Source organism: Eschrichtius robustus, chromosome X (genome assembly GCF_028021215.1).
Source record: "Eschrichtius robustus isolate mEscRob2 chromosome X, mEscRob2.pri, whole genome shotgun sequence".
NCBI lineage: Eukaryota > Metazoa > Chordata > Mammalia > Artiodactyla > Eschrichtiidae > Eschrichtius > Eschrichtius robustus.
Window position 1 is genome coordinate 121,804,075 of NC_090845.1, and position 24,658 is coordinate 121,828,732.

Here is a 24,658-nt window from a genome sequence, read left to right on the forward strand (position 1 = left end):
AAGAAATATCCCAGTATCTTCCACAGAGAGTACATCCAATACCTGAACAATTACTATACCTGGAAAAAGGCGCATTCTGAATACTTCCTCCAAATTGCCTCTGACCTGGGCTTATTCTGACAGTATTTTGCATACATTTGAAAATCATCTTTCTGTGATAAAAAGAAAATTCAAGGGTATTAGCAATTTGTGAGCATGTACTTTTCTTATCAAGGAAGGCTGAGCAAGAATGAGTTATGGCCAAGCATCACAGGGAATGTGGCCTAAAGGGCCTGCCACACTGGCAGCTGGTCAGAAGCGCTCTTTATATTCCAAGAACAGCATGCCCATCAGACCAGGTAGAGGGACACATAATTATCCAAGGAATTTCATAACTTCCATTTACCAAGTTTAAGAGTTAGAGGGAGAAAAGAAAAGTCAGAGGGAGAAAAGCCTTCTTTGAATGAACTATGAAAACAGACTACTTTTTTCATTACTATGAGGTAATAGGGTACCAAGAAATATGCTCTTTCTACGCTTTCAGTCTCTCGACTCCCTAGTGAATGAACTTATAGTAACTCCCGAGGTCTTTGGTTCCTCAGAGCATCCCATTGTACCGTAACACTGCGAGGTATCTGCCCGTGCTATTCTCTCTCCCTGGAATCATCTTTACTTGACCCTCATGTAATGGGCTACCTACCTCCTACTCACTCATTATCATTCATCTCATGAGTCATCTCTTCTATACAGCCATCATTTATACCTCCAGTCAATATCAGATGCACCTCTTCTTGGCTCCTATAGGACCCTTTGTATATCTCTAATATACCACATCTCACACTGTACACAATGGATTCCCTGTCTTTCTATGAGGATGGTCTCGGTATTCCGCATTGCCTAGTAAAGTGCTTGGCACAGAGTAGGTATTCAGTAGATGGCTGTTGAATGAATGAACAGATCAACAGGCACTTATTAAACCCCTACTGATTGCCAAGAACCATGCTGATCTTATTAGAGATACAAAAATACATAGGATATGGACCCTGCCTCAATGAGCTTTCCATCTAGTTGGAGCAGATTTCATGAATATGTGTAAAGATGCGTAGTAATGTAAAATTCCCAATGAGTAGCACAGACATTAAGTACTACAGGAGTCCAAAGGAAAGAGAGGTTGTTGTTGCTTAGGGAGGTCGGGGAGGAATTTGGCCATGGTTTAAACGCATTTGAAGTTTGGATATGTTGAGAAAGGTTCTGCCTTATCCCTATTATCTTCTCACACCATAAACGCTTTCTGAGATAAGATATCTCCTTGGAAGCTTTCAGTGATCACCTCTATCAAACTGACTCTCAAATCAAGACAAAACTGATCTTTCAAGAAGAGGAGGAACTAGATAAGCAGAGAACATTGTGAGAGAAAACTCTAATGGAAGAGAGTATGATTACAAAGCCTGGGAAGTCAATTGTACTAAGTACACTCTTAGGACACAGAGAAATGAGCCTCCCTGAATGATCTTGTAGAATAAAAGGAACACACAGCTCCCCATTTTGCAAAGTTCCTGTGATAGATGCCTTGGTGTCTGAAAGCCAGACTCCATTTGATTCAAAGACTTCACATGTATTAGAGGGGAATATCAAGGCATCTCTTAGGCTAAAAATTAACCAAGCCAAGAATGGTTGTGCTGAGATGATCCCAAATCTCCCATCTTCACAGCCAGGATGGTCCTTGGACTCCTGGGATCACCCAGGGGTCAGTGGACACAAGCTGAGCCATTGTAGCATTTGATACCACAGAATACAATGGCCATTTGCACGTTCGAATACCCCATTCCTGTAACAAAACTTGGTTTAGCCTCAAATACTTGCTGGAGTGATGTGTTTCCTCCAAAAACATAAAGACATAAAAAATAATGCCTACCTTGTCTCTAAATCTGTAAAATGGCCTGCTCTTTTGGTGGCCTATATTTATATATTTTGAAATAATCATTGAACTAACCCTTTCCAGGAAACAAGGTCCCACTCTTTCTGGAGCAACAATGCAATTTTCCAGACTGCTCATGAAAACGCTGTAAAAATTTCAAAGAAAAAAATGATATGATTTTGTGTGAAATATGCTAAATTGGTCAATAACCTTTTAAATAATAATCATGAAAAAGAAAATTCAATTCAGCAATTACATACTTGTTATGGAATTCATATATTTCTGCCATATTTCCAAAGAGAACATCCTTTTTATTTCTCAGGAGAGGTGGTATAAGGTCAAACATCTCTGGATTATCCATCTCCTCTCTATAGCCCTACTCAAAATAAATACATTTATTCATTTAAAAAATATTTACATCAACATTTGATTGGGCCACCAAAGGTATAGGTATAGCAGAACATATATGGGATTAATGGGTAAAGTTGTTGGTAATTTTAACATTCAAATTTTCTAGTTCCCAAATTTATCCACTATTATTATTATTATTTTAGATAGCAGAACAAGGAAGTCAAGGTTTTCTACTCAATGGGTAGAATAAAGTGACAGCTCTTTGGCCTTCAGGGTAGCTTATAGGAAAACAAAATAGAAACAAAATAGGAAACAAAATAGAAACCAGGTATGAAAAATGGTATTACAGGTCATTAACTTCTCCTTAAACAGGCAATAATTGTTTGGGTTTTTTCAGACCAAATTAATATTATGACATTTGTATCAAGAGAATGTTTTTCTCCCATACTTAACGCTTTACATCACAATCTCTAAAGAGCACCCTGGGAATAATTATAACGATCTGCTGCTGTATTCCTAAGGGAACAGCTTATCTGTTCTGTAATAAATTCTGAACCTACAATTCTCACTGCTGAGGGAGAACCTGAATATGCACATTTAACAATCAAGGAAGGAGACAAAAAGAGAAGTCTGCCCGAAGCGCTTCCTAAAAGACAGGAAAATACGATCTGAGTCACTTACCAACAAAACAGCAAATAGTTCCCGAACATACACCCTCTCTGTCTGTACCAGCTCATTTAGGACGTGGCTAAAATGAAAGGACCACATTTGTCAGTTATTTTATGGCTTTAGAATTGTATTGCAACATTTCACTTATTATCATTATAAATTGTCTAAGATGAAAATTAATAATGCAGGGGAACTACCAATGGTTTGGTTTTATCATCAAAATATAAAATTAATTCTATGGTTTCTAGAGTAAGTACTACGCACAAGACTCTTAAAAATTTTTTTAAAAAAAGAGGAGTGGGGCTCAGGAGTTATTTTTAAATGAGAAAAAAAAACCCATCTTATTTCTAACTCACTAAGCTTAAGAATCATTTACTAAAAATTCACAAAATCTATTCCTAAAAATCTGGGGAATACTTTTTTCAATTAGCAATAATTGTGCCTCGGATAAACCTCATTGGCTATGATACTGCCACTGTGCAAAAGCTGGGAATACTTTTTTGAACAGCACAGTTTCTGTGCTATAGTTCCCTCTCTCTCTCAGAAAAAAATAATATTAGCATTTTAGGCACAATTTTTCCTTTTTTTCCCAGTAATGTTCTGAAATTTTCCAAGACATGATTATACTGGTTTTCCCAAATATAGATCATACTTAAGTTTCTGTAGTAATTTTTTTACTGTCTCTTTAAAATAAAATACATTCTCCTTCCAATGTGATTTCTAATTGACATCATATTTAAAATTTATTTCCTCACTCCCCAATATAAGTTACCCATTTAATTTAACTTCTATCCTTGGCCTCTTTTAAATTTTTACACTTTTAAGAATTAACATTTAACCATCTTTGACTATATATATAACTTGCTCCAAAATACTGGCTACTTACTCAAAAGTCTGTGATATAAAATTTAAAAGGTGAATATTCATATGTGTGGAATATTAACATAATAATATAAAAGTGAACGAAACAATGATTTTTATTAGCACCTATAAAATCACATTGTATATCTACATAATCCTTTGTAGTTTTTGAAACACTGACCCATTCACTCTCACCTCTTTCATAAAAGAGGAGACTAAGATTCTGAAAAGATCTAGTTAATTTTCAAGTCACATAAACAGAATATAGGTTGGCCAGGCCTAAATCCAGGACTTCTGACACCTTCTCTAGTGTACTTTTCATCACATCCAGTAGAACCCCATTCTGTGAACTCAAAATTCTAAGCACATTTGCCTTGAACACTGAATCAGAGCCTCCTACTGGTAGATGTATATATGGGTATATGTTAATAAATAAAAGATACTTCTTTAAAACATCCAGGCTATTGCCATTGTCCAAACTGGAGGACTGAGCAGAACTACTCTTCTCCTGACAATCATGCACCGCTTCAATCTGAAATGAAAATAAACGTGAAATTAGCATCTACGTAGGTATAGTTCTTTCTCATGGAACTCTAGCTCAAGTTAAGTTTTCTTCTTTCTACGTTCTAACTGTATAGATAAACTGAAAAGTAACACTATGAGTATGATTTTTTCAGAAATAACTTTGATATGTACTAGTTAAAAAAATGATTTTAGTTGCCTAAGAGGACAGATTTAAGATATTCATTACCATTTACTTTATATGTTAAGTAATGTTTCATTTCTTTGGCACTTCGGGAAAATGAGGTTAATTCATAAAATGTTGATTGTACTGGGACTTCCCTGGCGGTCCAGTGGCTAAGACTCCGTGTTTCCACTGCAGGGGGCACGGGTTCGATCCCTGGTTGGGGAACTAAGATCCCCCATGCCGGGATTTCCCTGGTGGTGCAGTGGTTAAGAATTCGCCTGCCAATGCAGGGGACACGGGTTCAATCCCTGGTCTGGGAAGATCCCACATGCCGTGGAGCAACTAAGCCCGCATGCCACAGCTACTGAGCCTGCACTCTAGAGCCCGTAAGCCACGACTACTGAGCCCACGTGCTGCAACTACTGAAGCCCGCGCGCCTAGAGCCCGTGATCCACAGCAAGAGAAGCCACTGCAATGAGAAGCCTTCACACCACAACAAAGAGTAGCCCCCGCTCGCCGCAACTAGAGAAAGCCCGCGCGCAGCAATGAAGACCCAATGCAGCCAAAATTAAAAAAAAAAAAAAAAAAGATCCCACATGCCATGCGGCACGCCCCCCCCCGCACCGCTGCCAAAGAAGTTGATTGTCCAGATAACTAAAGTTTATTCATTGAAGAACCAACATGGCTTTTTAATCTTACTGATTTTTTAAAAATATTTATTTATTTATTTGGTTGCAGCAGGTGGACTCCTCAGTTGTGGCTCGCCGGCTCCTTAGTTGTGGCATGCAAACTCGTAGTTGCAGCATGCATGTGGGATCTAGCTCCCTGACCAGATATCAAACCCGGGCCCCCGGCATTGGGAGCTCAGAGTCTTAGCCACTGCACCACCAGGGAAGTCCCTAACCTTACTGATTTTTTTATGGAAATCTGGATAGCAAATATTACATGAATCCTTGAATTCTTTAACCAAGGACACACAGTATCACTGACCCTTTTCCCAATGACTCAGTGGCATCATCATGAACATGAATGATAATGATAAAATCTAATGACACACTCCAAGGCCAACAAGATGTGCAAAACTGTCTACTGTGTCTTGAAATGGCTGTGACCTGTTCATCTTTCTCTGCTCTCTGCCATATGTCAGTGATCTCCTTGATCCTAGACCGCTGCCTTATTCTGCAGACTCCACAGGACTTGGACTGCCCTACTGAGTCGACTGCATGAGATTTGTGATGGTTATTTGCTCTTTGGAAGCATATTCCAGGGATCTTGGCTGTACTGGACAGCTGAGCTTGCAAAAAGCCTAACCCCCAAGTAAATGTAGTGTTACTTCTTAACAGCTACAACCGAAAATGAAGTACAGGATCTATCAGCTGAAAAGCATCTCCACACGATATGACCTACTTATTACCGATACACGTGGAAAGGAACAAACATTCATTGACTGCTTTCTATATATTGAGCGGGCACTGTCTTAGGTGCTCAACACACCTCATTATATCTAATCCGCACAGCAATTTAGCAAGTGATGGCACACTGATCCCCATCCCCGTCTTACAGATGGGAAAACTGAGGCTCAGAGAGGTTTAGCAACAGGGCCAAGGTCACCTAGTAAGTGATGAAACAGAGTCAAGCCCATGGTCAGCCACCATTAACATGCTCCCTCTTTGAAAGGTGTGCTTTGGGACTTCCCTGGTGGCGCAGTAGTTAAGAATCCACCTGCCAATGCAGGGGACACAGGTTTGAGCCCTGGTCCGGGAAGATCCCACATTCTACGGAGCAACTAAGCCTGTGTGTCACAACTACTGAGCCTGCACTCTAGAGCCCGCGACTCACAACTACTGAGCCCGCATGCCACAACTACTGAAGCCTGCGTGCCTAGAGCCCGTGCTCCGCAACAAGAGAAGCCACCGCAATGAGAAGGCCGCGCACCGCAACGAAGAGTAGCCCCTGCTCACTGCAACTAGAGAAAGCCCACGCGCAGCAACGAAGACCCAATGCAGCCAAAAATTAATTAATTAATTAATTAATTATTTTTAAAAAAGAACACACAAAGAAAACGTAGGGTGCTGCAGTTTTGAGGAGGCTACTCTCTGCAGATACCAGAATATCATGGCTAACTGAAAAGGAATCTTCAATCTATCAAGAAATGAATAGATGTCTTTTTTGAGCCCAGGGGATGGTCCATTAGAATCTGTCCTTTGTCCATGTTTCATACTTGCAGGACTGGAATCACTTATGAAAGAAATCTCCTTTTGTAAGAAGATGCAACAATTGTTTAGGTGAATTGAGGTGGGGGCAGGAATGAGAAGCTGGAACTTATGTGAGATGTTCTACAGCAATTATTCTGAACTTGAGCCAAGACCTGAGAAACTGCTCATATATCTGGGGCTATGCCAGTACTGCAATTAGACACAATGCAACAGCAGCTTTTTCTTTTAGATGAAATAGGCTTTCAAATGCACAATATTGGTTTAGTGAATGAAAAAATATGGTTTTAGCCCCTATCCCAATTCTGCAACTACAGCAATAAGGCCAATTTTGAATTAATTAGTGATATTTACTTTTATGTTGCTCTGATTTTGTCTCCAAGTCTTCCTCCCTGGTAGAGAAATATGAAAGAAGAATTTCAAATGAGAATTAAAATCAACACTTTTCATAAAAATACGTGCATGTGTGTTAGAGAGACATTAATGTTCCATCATGTTTATATTAGTATTTTTAAATCACACTATACATAACAGATGATTAGTTAGACTTATCTATATGATTTCAACTTCTTACAGAGCATGATCTTGCTATGTATTCACCCATTCTCTCATTCATCAAACATTTGCTGGATTGCCGAGCAAGCACGAAGCTAGGTGTTAGTACCCATGATTATTTGCAGGTTTAGTGTTCATTCTGATAACATAAGCATTTAATCAGATCGTAGCTCACTGATTAACTGAATCAAAAAGAATTTCGGAAAAAAATCTCAATTTAACTAACAATTATAGCCTCTGACATTTATTTGGCACTTACTACATGCCAGGCACTATTCTAAGCCCTACATGTGCATTTTCTTTTTTAACCCTCAAATCGACCCTAAGCGATAAGTACTACTTCTATCCCCATTTTATAGGTAACTAAGCTTAATATCTTGTCCAAGAAGCAGAAGTGGTACCCAAATCCATATAGTCTACTATCAGAATCCGTGTTTCTAACCACTATATAAAACAACATTTCTGAAGCACATTAAAATGCTAAAAGAAAACCAAATAAAACAAAAAAAATACTTTATCAAAATTCCAAGCTTTCATCTTTCTGTTCTTCCTACGTAATCTTTCTTTTTCTTTCTGTTTAATCTTTCTGTTTTGTTTACAAAGGGTGAGCCCCTGTATTATTAAGAAAGGAGTCCAGACGTTCCTCCACAGCCCAGGGCATGGTCCAGTCAAAGACTAGGCCGTTTAGGCTCCTAATTCTCAGGGCTGCTGGAAGGAATAGACTTTTTGCCCTTTCCTCCTCGGTGGGAGCCATTACAAGGCCCACTCAGGGAAAGACTCTGTTGTTAAGTTCTCTAAATCTTATCCTTCACTTTCATTTACTTAAATATATATTCTATATGGGAATATTTACCTTTACACGATATATGTGTAAATAGATAAATATAAATTAGACTTAGTGGCAATTACCATATAAAATCAATTTCTCAATAAATACTGATACCCATCACCTTAAAGAAACTTGATATACAGACATCCAAAGATACTTATAAAGGAAACTTAGGGAGCTTTACTTATTAGCTTTACTAATTAATTCTTTGCAAATACATTAAGAGGTGAAAAAGGAATATATACACAATTTATGAAGAATGCATCTTTTTCTGAAAAGCAAGGTAGATGTATTCATTCTCTTAACAATATGACTATATATATATATATATATAATTCTTAAGCACCTATACTCTCTGCTAAGCTTTGTGTCTGGTGCTGGGCATACAAACGTGAACTGCACACAGTCCCTGCTCTTACAGAGCTTATAGTCTAGCAAGAGAGACAGGAAACAGGCAATGACGCTAAAGCTGAGAAGAAATGAAGAGGGGCTTGTTATGCCATAGCATGAACACCTGACCGAACTGGGGTGCAGGGGAGGGAGAGGCAGGAAGGAAAAGCTTACCTGAAGGAAGAGGCCTAGAGATAGGAAATCTGATGGCGGAGTAGGAGAGAACAGTAGGTGTAAAGTCCAAAAGGCAAGACAACTAGGGGCATTTAAGAAAAGAAAGTGGGAAACAGGGAGACTGCTGTAGTTGCCAAGGCAACAGATGGTTGTTAGGCTGGATTCCGGAAGTGGCAGTGAGGGCTAGCAGGGCAGATGGAAACAAGTGGATTTTCTGGACTGATTAGAGGTCGGGAATGAGTGAGAAAGGGGAGCAGGAGAAATGGCATCAGTTTTGGGGTACGCTGAGACTGAGCTGCCGATAGGAAATTCAAGGAGGCAAATTGGAAACGCAGACTCTGAAGTTTAGGAGAAAGATCTAGACTAGAGCTACAGATCTGGGAGCTCAAACCACATTTTACCCCTCGCACACAATGTTCTCCCATAACTTCCCTCTGTATGAAATGTTAATTCAGCAAATAGTTACTACATCTTGCTAGGTGCCAGGCACTGTGTTAGATACAAGATTCTATTTGATGCAAATTAATGAAAATAAACAAACAAAAACAACAAAAAAACAGTTTGACTTATTTTATAAAAAATTAACACTTATGCCTTGATTTGACCAAATCTTTTTTTAACCAAATCTTATATATTTGGCTTAGCAATTAAAAGTCTTGAAGAATTATTTGGAACTGATTGTTAGAATCCCCACTACTCACAGACCAATTAGGTAAAATGAACAGTGTTTGTAGCATAAATAATGCTCTGATTTAATTTAGAAACCATGATGGATAACAGATAAAATCATTTATCCGTCCATGTCATTTATTCAGTAAGCTGCCTTCTTCCTTATAAATACATTAGGCAGTTCTAAACCGAGGCAAATTCAAGCTACTCCCAACAAATAGTTTTATTCTGGGTGACAGAGAGTCTCTACAATGAAAGCAAGCTTGATTTATTTTAACATGGCCAATTGTTTTTCCTGTTTTCGTCTTATGAGTGGTCATTTGATGAAAGGGAATAATCTACTTTTTATATAGTTATTTTCCAAGGTAAGTTTAGTATTGAGAGAATAATGGATGCTTATTATGAAAAAAAGGAGAAAGTTAATCCTAGGCAGAATGCAAGAATGAACTGCTGCTGGTTTTAGATGCCAAACTGGTTTTTCACACGTACACAAACTCAGAAAATGTACTGATGAAAAGTAATAAAGATGGGTACCTTTTGAAAAAAGTTTACATGCTTGAAAGAAAGAGTATCCAACTCCCACTGCAGAAAGAAAGTGTAACGCCATTAAATAAGAATATCAGAAAGAAAAAAAATGAAACAACACAAAACAAAATGTACTTTTAGTGACTAAGGCCTTGAGTGGGCCTTGGGCAGTCTTTTCAGAGCCCTGTTCCTCAACCCGAGGCATGCCGCTTTCGGAACGCCTTCAGAGCAGTTGAGCTTTTAGAAGACCATAAAGCAAGAGGCCTTAGTCATGAGGGAAAGAATAGTCTAGTTTATTGAGTATTTTTTTATATCCTACAATTTTTTTCCACTTTGTCTTCACAACAACACTGTGAAATCAGTAGGTATTATTGTTCCTATTTTACAGACAAGGAAACCAAGGCAAAACCAACAAAGGAGATTAAGTGAACTGCCCAAGGTCACATAACCCATGAATGGAGCCAGAAATCTGAGCTCTGTCTTCTGTTTAGGAATATCAACCTATTCTATTTTTATTCTCATAGCTGTTGGTTTTTATCCCCTATTGGTTGTTTGTTCTTTTTATTCTTTTTCCCAGTATCTTCTTAGTATAATTTATTTATGGCATTGTTCATGGTTTTACTTGTGAGTATATTTTTATATTTAATAACTGTTAACTATATAACTTTTATCATCTTAGCCTAGCTATCTGCTTTCATCACCTCGTTTTAATCTGATCCATGCTGGGGCTGAGCTGGATTTTTATATTCATTATGCCTGGCTCAGGCTTTCTCTGATTTTCAAAGCAGTTCCCATCATTAATGAAGTCTCTGATTCTCTCAGATCAAAGAGACCGAATTTAGTCCCATGTTCACCCACTCAACTAACTTAGGGCCCCAAAGGCCAAATTTCTTTCCCCTAAGAGGCCCCAGAGGCAGCTCAAGAAAAACCTTGGGGCAATAGTCATCTTATTTCCAAAGCAGCTCAACACCACAGTGAGGATAATTCTTTTATCCCATAGAACGTAGAAAACAGAAATGGATATTACATGTTTAACACTAGTCTACAAAGATTAAAGTGAGTAAATGAGCTTTGTAACAGTTAATTACCAGTGAAACTACTCAATTTACCTGTGCCTATTAGAAAAGGCAATTCATTCAATTACCTATCTATCTATCTTATCATTCACTTACTAGAAGCTTATAAGAACCAAGTAATAGTTTATCCCAAGAAGTGGTAAATGCATGCGTGTATATACCAGTTTCATATGCTTTCCTCCACCTGCTGAAGAAAAGGGTGAGTTTGATGCTAGTATAATGTTCATATTCATTGCAAGACTGGGCAGTTCCGTCCAGATGTTCATCATCCTGTACTATACTATACTACTACTATGTTTAATTATTGTACGATAATCTCTATCACAACTCCTGCCTTGTGCAATATAATTTGTACATGACCAAGGACGCTAAAAATAAAATTTCAGTTTCTCGGGACTGAAGAATGAGTTCAGTATTTACATCAAGAGTAACAAAGTAAACAATAGCAGGGAAAGAAGAGATAGAAAAGGGGAATGTAAGATACTCTACCTTGTTTAGGTGAAAAAAATGGTTCTCTAGATCTGATCAAACTGTCAGAAGCAGGTACTACAAATGGAATTGGCCTCACATGCTTATCAGTCAGGTTTCTGAAACCGGCTTGTTGGTTCTCAAATATACTTCGGATGTTTTCAAGCTTGAGTTGTATGGTCTGCATTTGAGCCTGCAGGTTGCATACAAATTCTATGAAATAGTTTCTGAAATGGGGGTCATTACAAATCCTATTACATTTCTCAGACTCAGATAAAAAATTAATATAGAGTTTAATATATAACTGGAAGAAATTTAGGAAAGTAATGGGAAACAGATTAATGCATTATTTCACATGGTTATAAAACCAGAAGGTCTCAGCCAAAACAACTTGAAGAAGAAATTTATCAAGCAGTCATGAAATAGGTCACTGCATAAAGTGATTTACCCTTCACTGGCTGAAAGGGGATCAAGGCCTGAAAAGAAGGCGTGTTTAGTACGAGAAAGCCACCAAGTTAAGCGTTATCACGGTACTTTGTTATATTTCAGCCTGCAGGACATTCTATAGTTCACCATGTTGTAAAAGGCTCCTCAGAGCCACTGATGATTTGAGGCAGCTAGAGAATCACTTGGTTATCGCCATGTTTCTGATCTTCTGGGGCATTCCCCTCAGATCTGCAGCTAAGAATGGATTTAGTTACTGCTCCAAACTTAAGAGTCAATGAGACATTTTAGCAGCAAATAGCATCACAAATGCTCTTATCCACAATGTGGAGACAGGGCTTCATGGCAGCTGCAACAGGGTGGTGCTGAACTAACCTATAGCTCTCTCCCCCTGCCAACACCAGCCTCCGCTGCTCCCCGTTCCCCAAGAAGACCCAGATCCTTCCCTCATCTCTTCATCCTCAAACTGAGTAGGAAAGCCAGATCTGTGTCCCCAGAGCAACTGCTGGTGGTCACTGCAGCACAAAGGAAAGATGTTTTGGGTAGAGTGTTCTTGATATGGGTCCAATATTCTAGGACAGTTTTGGGCCTTAGTCCAAGGATGCACAAGAAAATGTATGTGAGAGCTCCTAGTATGTGAAAAGAGTTTAAAAATAAGGCAGTCATGGGACTTCCCTGGCGGTCCAGTGGTTAAGACTCTGCGCTTGCACTGCAGGGGGCACGGGTTCGATCCCTGGTCGGGGAACTAAGATCCTGCGTGCCGCGCGGTGTGGCCAAAAAAAATAAATAAATAAACAATAAATTAAAAAATTAAAAATACTGCAGTCAGAGCTCAGAAAGGAAATTACTCTTCATTATAAGGCAAACATAAGCCTTTGGATTCTTTGACGCCTAACAGTGGCTCTGATATAACCCCTAATCCTTAAGAGAACTGTGTAATTGCAATGTGATATAAAGTTACCTGTGAAGCAGTAAAACTCTTATCAACACTAATGCAATTATAGTTTTTTAAAGTTTGTTTACTTGCCCCCAAAAGCCTCTTACCTTGAGTTCAGGGGATAAAATCACATCAAATTCATACTGCAGGGTTTCAGGATCATAATTTATAAAGGGTAGAGCCATTTCAAGAAAATTTTCGATGTCTTGGAGGGCTTTCTGAGCATCTTTTTTAGAATGAAACTTATTTATTTCTTGATTAGCCAGAAGGCACTCTCCTTCATCACAGCACTGGCGAGCCTGGTGAGCAAATCACACACATGCACAAACCATGAATGAATAAAGAAGAAATATGTTTGTCCCTTAGGAGAGTGTTTATCAGCTCTGGCTTCTGTGAATCAGAGTTGTTTTCAGAGCTGTTAAAAAAAAAAAGATATCTGGTTTCTACCCCCAGAAATTCTGATTCAGTAGCTCTGGGCTGTAAGCCAGGCATTTATATTTTTACAGCATTCCACAGGTACTTCTTTTTTTTTTTTTTAATTAATTTATTTATTTGTTTATTTTTGGCTGTGTTGTCTTCGTTGCTGTGTGCGGGCTTTCTCTGGTTGCGGCGAGCGGGGGCTGCTCTTTTTCGTTACGGTGCGTGGGCTTCTCATTGCAGTGACTTCTCTTGTTGCACAGCACGGCCTCTAGGCGCGTGGGCTTCAGTAGCTGTGGCATGCGGGCTCAGTAGTTGTGGTGCACAGGCTTAGTTGCTCCGCTGCATGTGGGATCTTCCCGGACCAGGGCTCGAACCCTTGTCCCCTGCGGGCTCGAACCCGTGTCCCCTGCATTGGCAGGTGGATTCTTAACCACTGCACCACCAGGGAGGTCCCTTCTTTTTTTTTAATTGAAGTATAGTTGATTTACAATGTTGTGTTAATTTCTGCTGTACAGCAAAGTGATTCAGTTATACATATACATACATTCTTTTTCATATTCTTTTCCATTATGGTTTATTACGGGATACTGAATATAGTTCCGTGTGCTATACAGTAGGGCCTTGTTGTTTATCCATCCTATACGTAATAGTTTGCATCTGCTAATCTGAAACTTCCACTCCATCCCTCCCTCACCCCCCGCTCCGCCTTGGCAACCACAAGTCTCTGTCTCCACAGGTATTTCTGACACACAGCCAAGTTTGGGAAGTGCTGCACTCATTTCATAATGAGGAATTCATTCTGCAGCAGGTGTCTGACCATCCTCTCAACACCAGCACTTCAGCTGCACGCTATTTTCCCAAAATCAATAATTGAAATATGAAACTCCTTGCAAAATATCAAGTGTAATATAAATGCATAATGATTGCCAAGGACAAGGATAAAAGTTTCCTTGCCAGAGAAGGAGATGTACAGATTAGAATGCTCACATTCAGATCCGATGCCTATAAGTGATACCCCTATTTTACATTCCACTGCCACGATCACAACTTCTCTTCACCGGCTAATCATCAAAGGGGTCAGACCCACAAGCCATGGAGGAATAGTTTTCAATCACTGTTTGTTATTGCTGTAACTATGAAATGTGGAATGAGTGTCAGGCTTTAGCAAAATGCCCCCAGGGCTTTTTTAAGTGTTCTGATTGCAAACTATCGCCAGGGCAGAGGCTACAGAGATGGACCGAAAATACAGAGGAAGCCACTGCCACCACCATGTCAATATTCAGAACAGAGGCCAAAATTCGTACAATACTGGACCTGCTCTGAATATTGCAAAGTAGACAGATTAAACAAGGATAATCAAACTCAGTCCTTCAGACTTCTTATAAATTTAATTCCAAAGCTATACCAGACCTTAGCCCCATAGCCTCTGAGAAGGACCCAGGAAAAAAAAAAAAGTATCTTCTCTTTCAGAAATGCACCATGTCCCATGACACTACCTGCTGGAGGATTTTATGCATTTTAAAGGTCCTGCTGAGCTGTATCCGTTTGGTTTTGATCTCATTCACCAAAATATCAGAAAGGTAACGTAGCTCATTGCACCTCTGGCAGATCAAATCCAGGGCGTAATGGTGACTTGCTGCGAGCCTGTGTCCATGTAGTATCACGAACTGGGCCTTTGCTAACAGGTCCTGATTTTAAGAAAGAAGGGAAACAAAAACTGCATGATCTCTGTGTGAATAGAGGGGGAGAAAAGAATGTAATTAAACAAGCATAATTGGTTGAACCAGAGACAGATATTGCCAAATATACAGTTTGTTGTCATACTTCTGCTGGCTGCAAAAAAAGCCTCCAGTCAGTCACTAGCTATGGCAGTGATGTCATCAGAAGCTCATGCACTTCTGGTCACAGAAACAGAAAATTAACCAGCCTGCCCAGAATGTGGATTAGATTTGTTCCTCCTGGTACGTACAGATATAAACTTTTTTTTAAAAAATTATTAGCACCTTTAATTATTATTTATTTTATTTATTTATTTTTTTGGCTGTGTTGAGTCTTCGTTTCTGTGCGAGGGTTTCCTCTAGTTGCGGCAAGTGGGGGCCACTCTTCATCGCAGTGCGCGGGCCTCTCACTACCGTGGCCTCTCCTGTTGCAGAGCACAGGCCCCAGGTACGCAGGCTCAGTAGTTGTGGCTCACGGGCCTAGTTGCTCCGCGGCATGTGGGATCTTCCCACACGAGGGCTCGAACCCGTGTCCCCTGCATTAGCAGGCAGATTCTCAACCACTGCGCCACCAGGGAAGCCCCTATGTACAGATTTAGAACAGAACCGCATATATCAAATGAGGTACACAAAAGCCAAGTGAAAGCTAAGGGATTTCATATCACTTCAGTCTTGGAAATCCCATTCGGTCTAGTCGGCATCTACCTGAGTACTTTACACACATGAAGTGACTGTCACAGGGTTTCCCTGTCAAAGGGATCTCAGCAGCCTAGCCTCTACTCTATCAACTACTGACCGCCCCCCAACCCCACCCAGTATAGTGCAAGATGGAAAAGTTCTGGAGATCTGTTATACAACAACGTGAATACACTCAATGAACTGTACACTTCAAAATGGTGAAGATGGTAAATTTTATGTCGTGTGCCTTTTACCACAATTAAAACTAAAAATTATTCAAAACAAAACAAAACAAAATGAAAACAAACAAAACAAAACCAAACAAAAAATTCAAAGCTCCCTAGTTTGCAAGCCAGTTTGCCTTCTCTTTCTCCTATACCATAAAGATTTGTAAGTTGCCCCATGATCACAAAGATCTACAAGCACAATTTCAGAACTGGGCACAACAACTGCTGCCTCTCAATTTTGGTTTTTAGATGCTTGTGGTACACCCATAAATCTATTTGTTTGCTGAGAACACACCTTAAAAACAATGGCCTTGCTCTCACATACGAGACAGGAGAGCAAAGCTAGAATGTGCTGAGTATTAAAGCCATGAGTCCAAGCTTTAAGACCAGCAGAACAATGATAGCTGGCTCTTGTGGGTACTTACCATATATCCATATATCCCAGGTACTGTGCTAAGTGTTTTTTGTTTTGTTTTTTTAATAAATTTATTTATTTTATTTATTTATTTTTGGCTGTGTTGGGTCTTTGTTGCTGCGCACGGGGCTTTCTCTAGCTCCGGTGAGCGGGGGCTACTCTTCGTTGCGGTGCGTGGGCTTCTCATTGTGGTGGCTTCTCTCGTTGTGGAGCACGGGCTCTAGGCACGCGGGCTTCAGTAGTTGCAGCGCGTGGGCTCAGTAGTTGTGGCTCGTGGGCTCTAGAGCACAGGCTCAGTAGTTGTGGCGCACGGTCTTAGTCGCTCCGCGGCATGTGGGATCTTCCCGGACCAGGGATCGAACCCGTGTCCCCTGCATTGGCAGGCGGATTCTCAACCACTGCACCACCAGGGAAGCCCTGTGCTAAGTGTTTTATCTACAGCATCTAAATAAATCCTCACAATCACTCTGAGAAGTAGGTCATCACATCCCCAATGTATAGATGAGGACACTGAGGCTTAGAAAACTTAAATCGACTTACCCAAGGTCACACAACTGGTAAGGCTAAGTAGATCTATCTGTATGAATCTATGTTTGGTTCAATTGCATATATCAAATGATGGTTATTTAAGGAATTATGTTGTTATGTTCCATCATTTTCAAATACCAAATAGCATTCTTGATAGACATTTCTCTAGCTTCTTCAAAATGATTTATGCTCTTGTTCCTATTGGTGGGCCTGAAACAGTTACAACTACATAACATAACTGCAGAGTCAACTCAGGCCCACATTGAACAAAACAGAATATAGACCAATATTACTGAACCAATTATACAGATTGTTGCTATGAGAGATTAATCATAATAAGGGTTTATATTACTAAAAAAAACATCAAAATGTGACTATTATACTCCATAAATATAGAGAACATCTAAAATGTACTCTTACCTGAGAATTTTCATCTAAGTTTTCCAACTTTTTAATTTTTTGTTTTACTTGAGCTATATTCCCTGTTACATCTGCCAACTCTGCTTGTTGGTTTAAAAGAAGTTCAGCTTCACTCACGAGCTAAAAATAAGGGGGAGAAAAAGTCTTAAAAGCATATAGATTATTAAGCATTTTCCCTCAATAATCAAGTTTTGTAGTAAATGCTAGCAATTAAGAACATCAATATGGAAAAATTGCACATATGGAAAATGTCTTCAGTTATTTTATTCACAGAAATCAATTTAGTCTGTTAAAATTTAACCTGCTAGACATCAGTGTGTACTGATGATTTATAAAAGATCACTATGTACATGTAAGGGCATGTGTATATGGACAGGTATGGAAGTATATATACGTGTATATACATGCATATATATTCCCTAGCTCTATGGTGAATGGTTCTAGAAACAAAGACCCTTCAGTAGCAATGAGCACACCTAGCACCCAGATCTTGGTCTTTAATATCATTTCCCAGAAAAAGAAACCGGGGCTTTGCAGGAAATTGGCTGGTTCCAGGGCTGAGGCAGAGTAGGAATAAGATTAGTTTGGAACATCTCTTTATGCCAGGAAGTAAAGAAGTGATCAAAATGTTTGGACATGTCACAAGGACACAGCAGTCAGGTGGAAACACCAAAACAGTTAAGAACAGTAATGAACTGAAAACTAGAAGCCATGAGCCCAATAAATAGATAAACACCAAACAGCATTCTTTTTTTTTTTTTGAAAACCCCCCTTTATTTGTTTATTTATTTATTTGGTTGCACCGCACAGCTTGTGGGATCTTAGTTCTCTAACCAGGGATTGAACCCGGGCCCTCAGCTGTGAGAGCGCAGAGTCCTAACCGCTGGACCGCCAGGGAACTCCCCCAAACAGCATTCTTGATAGACATTTTCCTAGCTTCTTCAAAATGATTTGTACTCTTGTTCCTATCGATGGGCTTGGAACAGTTACAACTCCATGACATACCTACACTGAGATATGAAAATCAGCATTTCACAACCATCATACTTTGAAGCTAAACTGGATGGGGAATTTTTGATGAGGAGCAAGATATTTGCATGGCTTTAAATTTTCTCCCCACATATTGTCTACCAGTTGCAAGAGGGAAAAAAGTAACTATACTCTGGAGAAATTCAACAACACTCTGACGGGGTGATCAAAACCCCTACCAACAATGAGGGGCAGATGGACCTCATCTACCTGCAGATGTGATACCCCCCCAAAGGAAACATCACTTATGCAGTATTCTTGCTGGTCATGTGGAGATTAATCTAATCATGAGACAATGTCAGACAAACTCAAAATGGTGAATATTTTATTTAAAAAATGACTGCATTTTTCCAAAATGTCAGTGTCCTAAAAGACAAAGAAAGGCTATGGAAATGTTACAGATTAAAGGAGACTAAAAACACATGACAACTTAATGCAATACCCAACCCTCTAGACTGGATCCTGTGCTGAGGGGGGAAAATGATATAAAGGGCATGATTGAGTCAACTGACAAAATCCGAATACTGATGGCAGATAATTAGAAAACTATTGCATTATTCGTAAATGTACAAAATTTGATCGCTGTACTGTGATTATGCAAGAAAATATTCCTATTCTGTATGTTCAAGAGTATCTCAAGTTTGAGAATATTCAATTTTTTCTTGTAAGTCTGAATTGCCAAATAAGCCTTTATTTAGTTAATTCCTAAATATCCAGAATCCATCTGCATGTCACTATGAGAGACAGATCGTGTCAGTGAGATTACAATCCAAGACAAACAACAGCAATACTGATCAGAGGCAACAATGACTTCATGAAACAGACTATAACCACGGGACAAGAATTTAACCTGGAGGCAAATTAACATATAAGCAGAGGCGCAATGGGTCTATTCAGGAAAAGTGCTGGTTTTGCATGTGTTTGGTTGGGGAGGAGGGACGGACACAAATAATCTGGAAGGCCCAAGAGCAATTCGACCTATTCTGTCTTTAGGTCAGAAAGGTTTCATGGAGAGCACAGCACTTCAAAATCTGAATCACTGGAGGGAAAAGGCTGGTAGTAACTGAGCCCTGAGTCCAGAATGCAGCGCCCCTCCCCCAACTGATTCTGCCAGACGAGTCAGCCACTCATGGGTAGAAACAAGCTGACCACGTGCAAGAGAGAGAAGTGAGTTTTCCTTGGACCCTTGGGAAAATACTATGACAGAGACTGGGAGAAGCTTGGATGCTGACTATTAAAGAAAAGAAGAAAATAAATCCATATGGGATGGATTTTTCAGAAGGATGGAACTAGAATATACTTATAACCTTTTAAATAATGTATAATTAAACATGATTTAATTTCATACATCAGGCTTTTCATAGAAAATAAATTGCTGGATCAGAAAAAAATGTTTCGTTAGATTATATTAAATATGGTCAGCATAGATATATGGTATTTAAAAACTCATGAAGGAATTTGGCATTATTTCCTTGGAAAGTTATCCCATAGGCCGAAAGCATTTTGTATCTAAAATAAATTTGAATATCAAACATCCGTGTAGATAGCAACTCTATCCCTGTCATCTATGTTAGCACTTAAATGCTTTCTCATAAGAAATGAGTTTAAGCCAGATAAGTAGAAGTCTTGGCATTTTCGTAGCTGTTTTCTTCATTCTAAGTCAAGGTTCACTCACACGTGCCTCTTTTCACCTCTCTGGGGGTATAAATGGGCACCTCGCGAGACTGTTTCTGATGATCAAGGAGTACGAGCCTCCAGCATAATGCAAAACACTGTATCAAGGAAAGTTTTAACTGACCTCTTGAAACTCCTGCTCAAACTTCCAGAGCTGCAGATATTGCTCCATTTTTAGCTGGTGTTTTTCCCAAAATCCATCAAAAGCTATTTCCATATCATGTACTTGAGTCAGCAATCTTAACAAAGCAAAGTCATAATTAAAACAGCGATTTGTGTTGCAGGTATGCAGATAAACCTGGTCTGGACGTTAAGAATTATAGGCAAAGTCACAGCCCATGACATTTGGTCCAGGTAGAGACTATCAGTGTCCACAGAACCTCCTCTATGAGCAAACTAATCTCTGTGAGACGACTCAGGAAGGAGTTCTCAGATTCCCAGAGGTCCAGGAATACTTTCACACTTAACAGGTAGCAGCAAAAATGTATAATTCCCTTTCAGAGGTATGAAATAAGTAACTCTAAACCCAGAAGAGTACTACTCACTTATTAATAGTTTGCCAGTCACCACAAATTTGCTGATGATTTTCAAGTCTTGAACTCACAGCATCCTCGGCATCAGGCACTTCCAGATTTGTTAGCAGGATTTTTCCTTCTTTGGTTACAGCTGTAATATCCTTCTGTACAAAGGCAAAATAGGATGACTCAGCCTGCTGGGAACCTATTCTGAATGACCTGGGGAAAAGGAAGCATACAGCAACAGCATGCAGAATAGAAACAGCAGTTCTAGAACGGCCTTTGCTTTCATAAGTGAAAAATCAAGGAATACCTCATTACCACAGAATCCAAAAGCTGTGAGGATCTCCAAGAAGCCCTGCCTATTGAGATGGATTTGCAATCACTAATTTTATAAGATCCTTACAGACAGAAGTACCCCATGCTCGGTTTGTAGCCTCCTTCTGTCACAGGGAGAGAGTTCTAATTTAGGGACTTCCCCGGTGGCACAGTGGTTAAGAATCCGCCTGCCAATGCAGGGCACATGGGTTTGAGCCCTGGTCCCAGAAGATCCCACATGCCACGGAGCGACTAAGCCCACGCGCCACAACTCCTGAACCCGCACTCTCAAGCCACAACTCCTGAACCCGTGTGCCACAACTACTGAAGCCTGCGCGCCTAGAGCCCGTGCACCACAACAAAGACAAGCCACTGCAATGAGAAGCCCGTGCACCACAATGAGGAGTAGCCCCTGCTCCCTGCAGCTAGAGAAAGCCCACGCGCAGCAACGAAGACCCAACACAGCCATAAATTAATTAATTAATTAATAAAAAAAAAAGTTCTAATTTAACGTGGAAACAACCTAAGTGTCCATCAACAGGTGAATGGATAAAGAAGATGTGGTATATATATACAATGGAATATTACTCAGCCATTAAAAAGAATGAAATTTGCCATTTGCAACAACATGGATGGACTTGGAGGGTATTATGCTAAGTGAGGTAAGTCTGACAAAGAAAGACAAATACTGTATGATATCACTTATGTGTGGAATCTAAAAAATACAACAAACTAGTGAATACAGCAAAAAAAGAAACAGCCTCACAGATATAGACAACAAACTAGTGGTTACCAGTGGGGAGAGGGAAGGGGGGAGGGCAAAATAGGGGTAGGGAATTAAGAGGTACAAACTACTATGAATAAAATGAGCTACAAGGATACAGCACGGGGAATATAGCCAATATTTTATAATAACTATAAATGGAGCATAACCTTTAAAAATTGTGACTCACTATGCTGTACACCTGAAACGAATATAGTATTGTAAATCAACTACACCTCAATAAAAAAAGAAAGTTCTAATTTATTCTACTCTATTTTGTTAATATTTTTAATGTGCTCCAATAAAGCAGTAGTAGTGTAATAAAGACTACCACCCTAGAAAGCATAGTTACAAATAATATTTAATGCATATTCAGATATAGTTAGATATCTTTCCTACTAATCCTTAATTGTTACCAATCACTGCTGGCCATAAGTACTCTGTTACTTCACGTTTGGATTAATGAATTCACCATGAAGCATGTACTTCTATTCAGAAGGTCTTAACCTTAGCAGGATCTTGATCCTTTAGGGATCTAAGAGTGATCTATGACTCCCTTCAGGAGATGCAAAGGCCCTCTGAAATTTTAAGGAAAAATTTGGGTGCCCATGTATTTTCTGGGAACAGGTTCCAAGATACCAGCACCAACACGAAATAATAACATAAACATTAAGAGCTACTGTTTATGAAGTGCCAACCATGTGTCAAACACTGTTTGACATACATCAGATACTTACTTCATTTCATCCTCACGACAGCCCTACAAGGTATGCACGTATCATCATCATCATCATCATCATCATCATCATCATCAGCCCCATCGTACATATAAGGAAACTGAGACTCAGAGAGGGTAAGCAAATGACCAAGTCACTCAGCTTGTGAGGGACAGAGCTTTTTTTCCTTGAATAGAGTTTTGCTTTTAGATTATGATTCAAAATTTCCATTTCTCTCCTCTTCTGAACCTAAAAATGTCACCTCCACATAGAGCTTGTATCTGTCAGTGCCCCCAGCATGCCTGTTATCGTACAAAGGACATAAGTTTTACAGGGATGCCTGGTGCTTGTTCAGATCATGCTCAAACTTTGGGGGGAAAGTGAATCTAAAAGTATTTGGTGATTGCCTGAAACGTGACTCAGAATCCTTCACAACACAACACTCCAGACAACTGGGGAGGAGAGTAAGATCAACTTGCTAGCTATGGTCTATTGTAGAAGACATCAAGAACTAGTACTCTGTGGAAAAGAAAGCTTGTAATCAATTTAGCAATGTTTGGCTTGGTCACAATGCTAGTATATGGCACAGCTGGAACAAGAAACCAGGCCTCCTGACTCCTCATCAAGTTCTCCTTCTCCATTTCACAGTGTACCTCTGCTGGATGTTGAAACAGAACACCTGTCCGCCTCTTGATCCTCACTCTAGCTTTCCAAATGAGAGGGCCTTTCTATAAGATACGGAATGCATGGCAACAAAAATGACTGTGGATCCCTTATTCTGGAGCATTGATAAACTATTCTATTTACAAATAAACAGCTGCTCAAGAGAATGCACCATTTAAACAAGGGACACTTCGATTCAACATATCCAGGACATCTTCCTCTTGTAAAGTATTCTTTTGTTTTTAACAGTGTGCTTTATAATATATAAATATCTCCTTTGTCTCCCTACCCAGCAATCTGTGTGAAATGGACACTGAACATCTCTCTATCAAAAGAAAGACTATGGGAAATTTTGGTTTGTCCCCTCTATCAGACATACCTTTAACAGGTGGTACCTTTCAGCACGAATTGCAAGGATTTCTTCTATTGCGGGAATATCATCTGGTAGTTCTGTCTCAGCCAGTTCAGTTCCAAAGGACTGTAACATCTGAGCCATGTCTTTCACTGTGAGGGCAAAATTTTCTATAGCCTGCAAAGAGCCCGTGATTCTTTTAATTGTATGGAAGTTCTGCCGGCATATCAAAACCTAGACCAGCAATTGTATTAACTTTCATTTAGGTATGACAGCAAACATATATACTATGAACTCTGCTGAGGAAAGCTGGCAATGCCCTCGACAATCAACTCTAACTTTCCATCTAAGCCCCTAAGAAACTAAAGTGAGGTGGAAAGTCTTCTCAAATGTCTTTTACCTAAACTTCCGTACTTATTTCTCGAACGCCGATGAAAACTCTTTCTTAAAGATGCCAGGTAAAGAGTAATTTGTTTTATTCTCTTGCAAAACACAGTGTTTCCTTATTCTATTAAATTCTGAAACTGCAAAATTATTTTATAATAACTTTACTTATGAAGAGAAATGAGAACATCAAAGCCACTTTATCATTTATGAGCAAGTATTAGCATTTCAAACAAGGCAATGGACTAAGGTGACAGAGGAATATTAGTCACAACAGTTCATTTCAGGTACTGGGGAAGATTTGAAATTGTGACCCCCCAAAGGCTCTGCTGCCCTAAAATGTCAAGTAAGGTTGGGTTGTTTATTTTGTTTCCAAAATCAATGACTCAGAGAAAGAAAGACAACATGTAGAGACCATATAAACCCTCTGTTTACCATGCAACTCAAGGTGTCTGCTCTTTTATTTATAGCTTTATAGGTTATTAAAGGCAAGACACTGCTTATTTTGACAATACACTTTCATACGAGTGAACAGGACTGCTGAATGAAAATAAGGATGAGGAAAATAGAATCCTGATTGAATTAAATATCATTATTTCCTTCAGAAGGGTTCCCATATCTCTGGGATTTGGAGTAAAGATTCTTATAGGACAGATTCACACCTGTGAGGCACAGGGCCCTTGCCTATTCGTACATTTCTAGAACAGAAGGCATCTTTGCTACAAATCTAACTGCCCCAGGAGAATCACTAGGCTGATGAGATTAATAAGATTACTTGCATTTTTTGAGGGTGGACCATAGGCCAGGCACAATGCCAAACATTTTACATCTGTAATCTCATTTAATCTTCCTGATATTCCTATGAGGTAAAGTCTTATTCTTCCCATTTTATACTTGGAACAACTGAGGCTGAGAGAGCTTTTACAACTTGCACAAAGTTATATCCCTAAAAATCAGCAGTGCTAGGATTTGAACCCAAACCCTTGGTTTCTTCAAGTTACTACATGGCCACAGGAGGGGGTGGGTAGAGTAGGATCTCCTTACTCCCTATAGGCCTCTCATTCAAATGCCATCCTCAGTGACTCCGCATCA

General features: G+C 39.5%; 1 protein-coding gene and 1 pseudogene across 6 annotated transcripts in view; both read right to left on the reverse strand.

Moving 5' to 3' along the window:
* Positions 1 to 24,658, reverse strand: part of MCF2 (MCF.2 cell line derived transforming sequence) — a 63,693-nt gene that overhangs the window by 19,822 nt on the left and 19,213 nt on the right. For 4 of the 6 annotated variants that reach the window (XM_068532922.1, XM_068532921.1, XM_068532918.1 and 1 more), the window contains 13 exons: positions 23,210 to 23,359; positions 20,401 to 20,534; positions 19,980 to 20,094; positions 17,153 to 17,272; positions 14,663 to 14,854; positions 12,854 to 13,045; positions 11,387 to 11,558; positions 7,034 to 7,071; positions 4,222 to 4,310; positions 2,930 to 2,996; positions 2,158 to 2,273; positions 1,973 to 2,042; positions 60 to 152 (listed from right to left, as the gene is read on the reverse strand). In XM_068532922.1, the coding sequence (XP_068389023.1) occupies positions 60 to 152; positions 1,973 to 2,042; positions 2,158 to 2,273; positions 2,930 to 2,996; positions 4,222 to 4,310; positions 7,034 to 7,071; positions 11,387 to 11,558; positions 12,854 to 13,045; positions 14,663 to 14,854; positions 17,153 to 17,272; positions 19,980 to 20,094; positions 20,401 to 20,534; positions 23,210 to 23,359 (1,548 nt within the window). Of the gene's footprint in view, positions 1 to 59; positions 153 to 1,972; positions 2,043 to 2,157; positions 2,274 to 2,929; positions 2,997 to 4,221; positions 4,311 to 7,033; positions 7,072 to 9,830; positions 9,879 to 11,386; positions 11,559 to 12,853; positions 13,046 to 14,662; positions 14,855 to 17,152; positions 17,273 to 19,979; positions 20,095 to 20,400; positions 20,535 to 23,209; positions 23,360 to 24,658 lie in introns of all 6 variants that reach the window. The other 2 variants (XM_068532917.1, XM_068532919.1) reach the window with 1 other exon arrangement.
* On the reverse strand, positions 3,278 to 3,404 carry LOC137757503 (U4 spliceosomal RNA; annotated as a pseudogene).